At 35.0% G+C, this 8,862-nt stretch overlaps 1 protein-coding gene across 1 annotated transcript; it reads right to left on the reverse strand.

Annotated features, from left to right (window-relative positions):
• Positions 1-343: 343 nt before the first annotated feature.
• On the reverse strand, positions 344-3,953 carry LOC110915098 (mitochondrial import inner membrane translocase subunit TIM44-2). Its single transcript, XM_022159732.2, has 14 exons — positions 3,755-3,953; positions 3,559-3,674; positions 2,885-2,968; positions 2,672-2,747; positions 2,534-2,578; positions 2,032-2,448; positions 1,878-1,946; positions 1,716-1,780; positions 1,535-1,603; positions 1,384-1,456; positions 1,167-1,271; positions 985-1,056; positions 836-898; positions 344-739 (listed from the first exon to the last, which is right to left on the reverse strand). The coding sequence occupies exons 1-14, from the start codon at positions 3,830-3,832 to the stop codon at positions 617-619; spliced, it is 1,455 nt and encodes a 484-aa protein (XP_022015424.1). The 5' UTR covers positions 3,833-3,953; the 3' UTR covers positions 344-616.
• Between the last annotated feature and the right edge of the window lie 4,909 nt (positions 3,954-8,862).

Consider the following 8,862-nt stretch of genomic DNA (forward strand, 5'->3'; position numbering starts at 1 on the left):
AACTTGATTTTAACCATTTGCAACCATATAACTTGTTTCTCCCCAAAGACCATGGTCATCCCATTCGGATCGATGATTTCATCCCTATTATTCTACAGTAACCAACAATGGAGTATACTTCAGTATCAAAGATCTTTTCAAACAGTGTGAAACAATCAAAGACATATATGTCCTGAAAGTCGCAAGAAGCAACAGCTTCGTGTACGTGGGCAACAAATGCTCTACGTACGGTCAAAAAATACATCACTAAGTGCCGCCCCTCAAGGCCCTCGAGTGTTTTTCCAATCCCCTTGGGACATTTTTAAAAGGCATGTTATCGAATTAAGAATAATGATAAGTAAAATTTACCTCAACATTTACACCTTCAGTTAGCATATTCTCAGGCAATATGACATTATTTTGCTACTATGTTTCATGAAGAAACAGCTCAAGTCAAAATCTATTACAATGGATGACAATTATAAAAAAAACAGATGCAGGAACTCATGTTCCATTTCATTCCTTCTTTAATCAGCACGAAGTTAACAAATATATATCTAAAACCAAAATTTTTCCAGCAGCCGAAATGATTAAATGCAATGAAGGGTAAAAAAACCTTATCGAACCGATTTCATGATCAAATGAGCGCCCGGATGCCAACTTGTTGCATATCTCTAAGCTTCCAAACTGGCATATGAGAACCTTCTTCTGCCTCCGTAAGCTGCATTGCCCACATATAATGAACCGTGTGGATAGTATCCTGCAAAACCAAATCATTGACCAACAAAGTCAAAGTCAAAGACAGTCAACCAACGAAAGCATGATCTTCTTGACACCGAAACTTGAACCAAATTACCTTGCCTCCATCTGTTATTTCACCAAGTCTATCTCGTACACAATACACCTGTTGTGTATGAAACTGTACAGCCAAAGTTACCCCAACTCAGTACAAACTTAATTAACTTTTTTTTTTCTTTTTTTAGACAAATTGAAAAGGGTGCGTACCCCGACAATAATTATAGGACTGTCGCCCATCATTTTGGTCTCTCTTACGTCGACTTCAGATATATGTAATATCTGCATCATTAGAGCCATTAGCAAATTCCGCCACAGTTCTTAACTTAAAATCTACTGTATTTGTTCTTTGCTTTGTGGAATATACAAGTAATCAACAAATAACGGCTAACCTTGTTGTCATAAAAAGTGCCCTGCATCTCACAAACTTGATGTTCGGCTTTACATCTCTCAATTATTTCAGGGGAACAATATTTCTCAAGTACCTCGGTTTCTCCCTATAAACAGTCACATGATAAATAAAAATTTAAAGTTGAGTGGCTTCTTCATGCCAAAAAAAAGTATATTGTTTTTCATGGTATCTACCCTTTAATAAAATTTCAAACTTACTTTTATGTAGGCCTTGAGGACGGGTTTCACAATTTCTTGGACGTCGGATACAAAGTCAGGTAAAGAGAAATACCTGAAAATATATAAAATGAATAATGGGTTGTCGAATTTTTCAAAAAGAATAAATGGTAAACCAAAATGATTATCATACGGGTCACGCTGACGAATTTCCTTAAAAGACATTGCAGCATCTGTCTCTCTAAAAACACTTTCATTAATACTGTTGCAGAAAGGGAAATATATCAGTTGCTCGGAATCATAAAAACAAAAGCTTTATATGTTAAATTTTAAGAAACATATATGCTAGCAGGTAAAAAGTTAGAAAAACATACTCCTGGATTTTATGAACTACAGGATGATCACTAGTCTCCCATCTTTCACGCATATCTTCTGCAATCTGAAAATCTCATTCGAAAAAATATATCAGAAATGAACAGCCCAAATTGCCACGTCAGCATAGATTGCTATAATTGATATTCAAAAGTTATTCATACCTCTTGACCCTTTGTCATGACAGGTTCACTGATGCCGCTAACGCGCTTAAAGATTGGATTACCTTGCATCTAAAAGATACAACAAATTATTTCGACTAAAGAACACATAAAAACTAAAATCACTAAATTAGAGTTAGAAAAGACGAATTATTACTTTCGCCTTGAACGCCTCCCATTTCTTGCTAAACGGTGACTGTTTTACAGGCACAATGGTGATATCTGTTCTATCGCTTCTTTCAACATTAGCTTGAGAGGCAGCAGTAGAGGCGGCTTGGGCCCGTTTCCTTTTACTCGAGCTACCATTTAACTCGTCTTTCACAATGTCATAACCCTTTTTGGCCAAATCAAGGACCTTTGCATCTTTGGCCTTTTGATAGGAATATGAAACTCCAGACCGAACCTTGCTAAATATCGTTCCTGCTGATTCAGCATACCCGGATTGCTGTTTCGTATCTTCTCCACTTGCTGATTGTTTATCATTCTCGCCTTCTTTTTCTGCCGAAGCACCGCTAGCTGATGAGCTGGCAGATTCTGAGGTCTCCTGCTTCCCAATTCCTAGCGTTTCTTTCACCTGTACATAATGAATCAGATAATAATAAGCTCATTAACTAACATAAATGTTTTGAATAAAAGAAAATTAAAAGGGTCCTACATACCTCCTCCGTAGCAGCAGAAACCTTTTCCTTAAGATTCTCGGAAACCTGCAAGGTGATCATAACGTTTATATTAATATTTTCAAGTGAACCTATATAATTATGATGATAAAATCTTAATGAAAGTAATTAGAGTGGAACCTTTTTTGCTGTAGCTTCGGCTTCGGTCCACACGCCATCCACATGCTTGTAAAGCTGCTCCGTTGTCTGCTTCGTTCTGCATTCGCCAGTTCACCATCTCAGGGCCTTCAATACAAGTGTCTGCTCAGCTTTGACATACAACAGTATGTCTCAGCCTATAAGCAACCAAAGTGAAAGTTGCAAACTTAATAAAGGTTTTGTAGTACAAATTACCTAACTTTTAGATCTTCTTTCACCCCTTTAAGCTCTTCAGTTTTTTCCTTCAATTCTTCTACAGATTTTCGAAGCTCCTGATTTCTGAAAGCAGGTATATATTATAACCATGTTACACATGCTAGAAACACACTGAACTTAGACATTTATAACCCACTAAGGGTGGGTATTATACTATTATTTAAGTGTTTTTTCGTTCTTTTTCCCAGTAACCTCTCTAAAACACAAAAACAAGTATGGTTGTCTCCTACAATTTATACAAAAAGCGTCTGAACCGCCGCACCATACACAAGCGCAGGCCTCAAGAGAACCCATCGCCCCACCTAGGTGTTTTCCTTGTCGCCCCGCACTTTTGAAAACCAAGGTTCTTTCAATCGAAGTTAAATAATTGTAGCAATATGATTTAGTCATAAACAGAGATCATATCAAATAACAAGAAGCTCACCAGTCAGAATCATATCACATACCACTCTAAAAATCAAAAGTTTTACATCTTAATGACCCTTTTATTCCCTTCTTCATTCTAGGTTTTCATGTTACTAATTTAACAAAACCAAACCTAAAGCAATCACTAAAATAACTATTCTTCATCCTCAAAACATAAAAAAAAAAAAAAAAAAAAAAAAAAAAACCTAATTCCACCTTCAAATTCCAAAACAAACAGAGCACCATACCTGTTCACTTCACCTTTAATCTTCTCCGAAAACTCCTTAAACACACTGAATTCACGAGACATTAACCTTCCATTCGCACCACCAATTAACCTAAACCTCGAAGCTGTTGTTGAAACCTAAACACATAAACAACAATCGACCATTATTATCAAGCTGTTAAACATTAAAATAATCAAAATTTGAGCATGAAACACACCTGTTTGTAAGCTAAAAGATGCTGATACAGCGGCTGCTTACGGAGAACTAAGTCTCGGACCAGCTTTCTTGTCGCCATTGCAGGAATTGTGTTTGTGGTGACGAATATGAGTCGAATTTGATTCAAGAAGCTAGGGTTTTCGTGTTTGTATACAGTGACATCAAGGGTTTAGCGTGGGGATGAAGATATTTTGTGCCCTAAATTTTGTTTATATTGTTCCCTTGAATTGTGATGTCTTTTCATATTAGACCCTTGAATTTTGTGCCCTAGAAATAAGTCCAGCGCGTGTTACGCCGCGGGTATATCGCTAACATAGAATAGATTAGTCCAAACGTTATGTGATGCGTTAATGATATGAAAACACCTGTTTCGCCATATTTGATTTGATTGAACTCAATGTAACCTATATAAGCATTGTACTTGAATAAAAAAACAAATCAAATTTATACCGTCCAATCATAACATATTATATGTGACCTGAGTCATACATAGAAAACGTAATGGGTAGAACAGAAAAAGTTGACACGTATAATAAAAAAAGATTAATTAGAGCTTTTAGAAAAGGGAAAAAAAGAAACCACAATTTTACTCCACTCGGATCAAAACAAAATTTACAAATTCATAAAATAATCACGAAAACATATTATATTTGACCTTACTTGTTTCTCAAAAAAAGTTTATGCCGAAACTTACACCAACTCGAATTTATACCGAAACACACATCAAAATATGCAAGTAAAAAATGGTTTTTAAACGAAAACGTATTATATTTAAACTGACTCGTTTCAAGAATAAGTTTACGTCGAAACGTAGAGGAAATCGAATCTATACAGACACGTACATAAAAATATGCACGTAAAAATTAGTTTTTCTTAAGTAAAGGAGGTATAATGGTAAACTCGACACAAATTATTAGTAGAAAGCTTAATAGGTTAAATACGTTCGTAAAATCGTGCTAAGTAGCACTAATGCCACACCACTGCAAGCGACCACCAACATTAGAAGAGCTTGTTCAAATAAAATAAATAAAAATAAAAAAAACACCGAATGAAAAACAGACGTAAAATCGTTGAATCACGCACGGCTGTTGCAGCGTGTTAATGCGAAGAAATTAGACATAAACATAAAACATAGAAAAGAAAAATTAAGTCGATTTAAGACCCGCGCGTTGCGACGAACTTGTCAAACGGAGAACATTTGACGCGTTGCGACTGGCCTGTCAAACGGGAAAGCACAGACGAAAAAACGTTGAACCCCACATGCACGTTGTGGCGTGTTGACTCGCAATTTAAAACGAAACGTAAAACGAGAAACTTGCAAAAGATGAAAAGTATGGGGTTAGGAAGTTGAAAATAAGAAAATGTTGGGGTTAAATTGTAAAAGATGAAAAATTTTGGGTTAAAGGTAAAAAAGTCAAAGGGGTTAAAATGTAAAAGATAAAAACTTTTAGGTTAAAAATGAAAAATACAAATTTTTTTTTTTGAAAAACTCACAATGCATAAAATACAACAACACAAAGCAACAATTGATTGTTAATTTATAGATTGGAAATGCATTGTTTACTCTCGTATTTGAGTAGACCCTTGTGATACGACGCATTCATGGAGCGGAATCTAAGCCGACATGTCTTAAATACTGATTATGTTTTTGGATTATTGATTATATTATTTTATTATAAAATAGTAATTATATACTTAAATATTTAAGTAAGAAAATACTTTATTTGAATAATTAGTCATAAAAAATATAATTAGTAAATGTAAACTTAAATTTTCATTTTAAAGTATTATCTATATATAATTAAAAATTTAGTTATATGAACTATTTTACAACCTACATTAATGAGACTCTTAACTAATAAATTTAAAGATAAGGTAACTGAATTAATGGAATTAAATGGATTTTATTAAATGGAATTTAAAAGAATTAAAGGAATAAAAAACGTTAAACATTTACTAATCCCATTGTGTAACTTATGCATTAAACGAATTTTAAGAACAACTCTTCATCTCCTTCCATCATTTGGTTGACCCCAAGTCTCAATATATTCTTCCCATTCGATGCGTTCCTACAATCAACAACAAACAAAACAATGTCGAAGAGGGCATTATCAGAGGTTTCTTCTACTAACTACAGAGAATACAAAAGACTTCTAACAACGCCGGTTTCGCCCCAGTCAACGGGTCAAACAAGATCCATATTCCCGAACAAGAGTGCACGAGTTCAGTTGGGTCATATGATCCAATTCTTGAAGTAATAAATGTATCCGATGATGATGAAGTTGAATCTCCATGTTCCAAGACCGATACATCGGCCAATAAATCGCAAACGACACGTGAGTCCACTGTGGTCGTTGAGAATGTTTGTGGTGAATTTGGATCGGTGGATGAAGATTGGTTTGAGAAATACGGAGGGATGATTGTTGATGAGAATGGGTTTCTTCTTGGTGAATTTAGACGATTGGATGAAGAACTTTACGTTAATATAACGGTAGACTGAATATTGATTCATGATTTTGGTCTATAAGTTGTATCTGCATTTAAAAAAAATACATATGAATTGAAAGTTTTGGTGATAAGTTATCGGTATCGCATTTGTCTATGTTTATGTTTCATATAATTATATCAATTTTTTTACAACCTTATTAGCCTGTTAAATGTTTGAGTTCAAAAGTAAAAAAAAACGTATAGAAAAACGTGTTTATTTTATTCTCACCAGAGCCACAATTTGCAAGTTGTTAACATAACTATAGTTTGAATATATAATTAAAAATTTAGTTATATGAACTATTTTACAACCTACATTAATGAGACTCTTAACTAATAAATTTAAAGATAAGGTAACTGAATTAATGGAATTAAATGGATTTTATTAAATGGAATTTAAAAGAATTAAAGGAATAAAAAACGTTAAACATTTACTAATCCCATTGTGTAACTTATGCATTAAACGAATTTTAAGAACAACTCTTCATCTCCTTCCATCATTTGGTTAACCCCAAGTCTCAATATATTCTTCCCATTCGATGCGTTCCTACAATCAACAACAAACAAAACAATGTCGAAGAGGGCATTATCAGAGGTTTCTTCTACTAACTATAGAGAATACAAAAGACTTCTAACAACGCCGGTTTCGCCCCAGTCAACGGGTCAAACAAGATCCATATTCCTGAACAAGAGTGCACGAGTTCAGTTGGGTCATATGATCCAATTCTTGAAGTAATAAATGTATCCGATGATGATGAAGTTGAATCTCCATGTTCCAAGACCGATACATCGGCCAATAAATCGCAAACGACACGTGAGTCCACTGTGGTCGTTGAGAATGTTTGTGGTGAATTTGGATCGGTGGATGAAGATTGGTTTGAGAAATACGGAGGGATGATTGTTGATGAGAATGGGTTTCTTCTTGGTGAATTTAGACGATTGGATGAAGAACTTTACGTTAATATAACGGTAGACTGAATATTGATTCATGATTTTGGTCTATAAGTTGTATCTGCATTTAAAAAAAATACATATGAATTGAAAGTTTTGGTGATAAGTTATCGGTATCGCATTTGTCTATGTTTATGTTTCATGTAATTATATCAATTCTTTTACAACCTTATTAGCCTGTTAAATGTTTGAGTTCAAAAGTAAAAAAAAAACGTATAGAAAAACGTATTTATTTTATTCTCACCGGAGCCACAATTTGCAAGTTGTTAACATAACTATAGTTTGAATAGTCTCCCCATATTGCCCAGCCATCATCATAACCTATAAGACCCATATGACTGGTTAGAGATTAAACATAATCCGACAAAATCATAAGATCGCAGAATTAAAACATCCATGTTATATGGTTTTTGACAATTATGACCTCCATAACAGTAGGTCTGTTCTTGAGGAGCCTTCCATCTCCAAACACCACCTCCACTTTGCCGGTCACCCACCCCCATCAAGCACCGGCCGTCGCCACCACTCAGACGTTCCATCTCCGTCGCCGGTCACCCACAAACGTACCCAATCACTGCTGGATATCTCTTCTGCCGCACACAGTCATCATCACCGGCAGCGACTGAAACCAGATTGTTACTCAAAAGTTTAACAGTTCATCCCTCTGGTTCAATCAAAGTCTACGAATGATGATTCCGACGACTGCGGTAAGATTGGATCAAGGGTTCTCATGGTTTGAGCTCAAGTGGCAGCGACTACCACTAGGGTTCTGCTACGGAACTGATCTGAGTTAAGTACCGGCGGCTAAGGTAACAATCAACGAACCGTATCTGTGTCGTTTTCAACTATATTGTTTTGTTTGGATTTGAAGTTTTCTTGATTTGGGTTTTTATAACTTTCATCAGAGGTGTTTGATCTCATAAAATATTTAAAATATTTGGATTATGTGTTTGTGTTTTGGATGATATAGATGTGTAATTTTTATGCTCTTATGTTGCTTTATAATTTTTAGCATTTGTATAGTCTGTTTCTATTTTAAAATTAGGTGAAGATGATCTGATTGTTTTTGGTGTTGACTGTTTAGGAACTAATGAAGGCTCAAAAGTTTAACAGTTCATCTATCTGGTTCAATCAAAGTCTACAAATGATGATTCCGACGACTACGGTAAGATTGGATCAAGGGTTCTCATGGTTTGAGCTCAGGTGGCAGCGACTACCACTAGGGTTCTGCTACGGAACTGATCTGAGTTAAGTATCGGCGGCTAAGGTAACAATCAACGAACCCTATCTGTGTCGTTTTCAACTATATTGTTTTGTTTGGATTTGAAGTTTTCTTGATTTGGGTTTTTATAACTTTCATCAGAGGTGTTTGATCTCATAAAATATTTAAAATATTTGGATTATGTGTTTGTGTTTTGGATGATATAGATGTGTAATTTTTATGCTCTTATGTTGATTTATAATTTTTAGCATTTGTATAGTCTGTTTATGTTTTAAAATTAGGTGACGATGATCTGATTGTTTTTGGTGTTGACTATTTAGGAACAAATGAAGGCGTTAAGGGCTAGGGTTATCGAATGGTACATCAACGGTTTATTGGCTTTTCCTCTCAGTATCGCTGATGTTATGGAAACCCTTGGTGAAGTGTTTGATTTCACGCCTACCGGTAAC

The sequence above is a fragment of the Helianthus annuus genome, chromosome 11 (assembly GCF_002127325.2).
Source record: "Helianthus annuus cultivar XRQ/B chromosome 11, HanXRQr2.0-SUNRISE, whole genome shotgun sequence".
Lineage (NCBI taxonomy): Eukaryota > Viridiplantae > Streptophyta > Magnoliopsida > Asterales > Asteraceae > Helianthus > Helianthus annuus.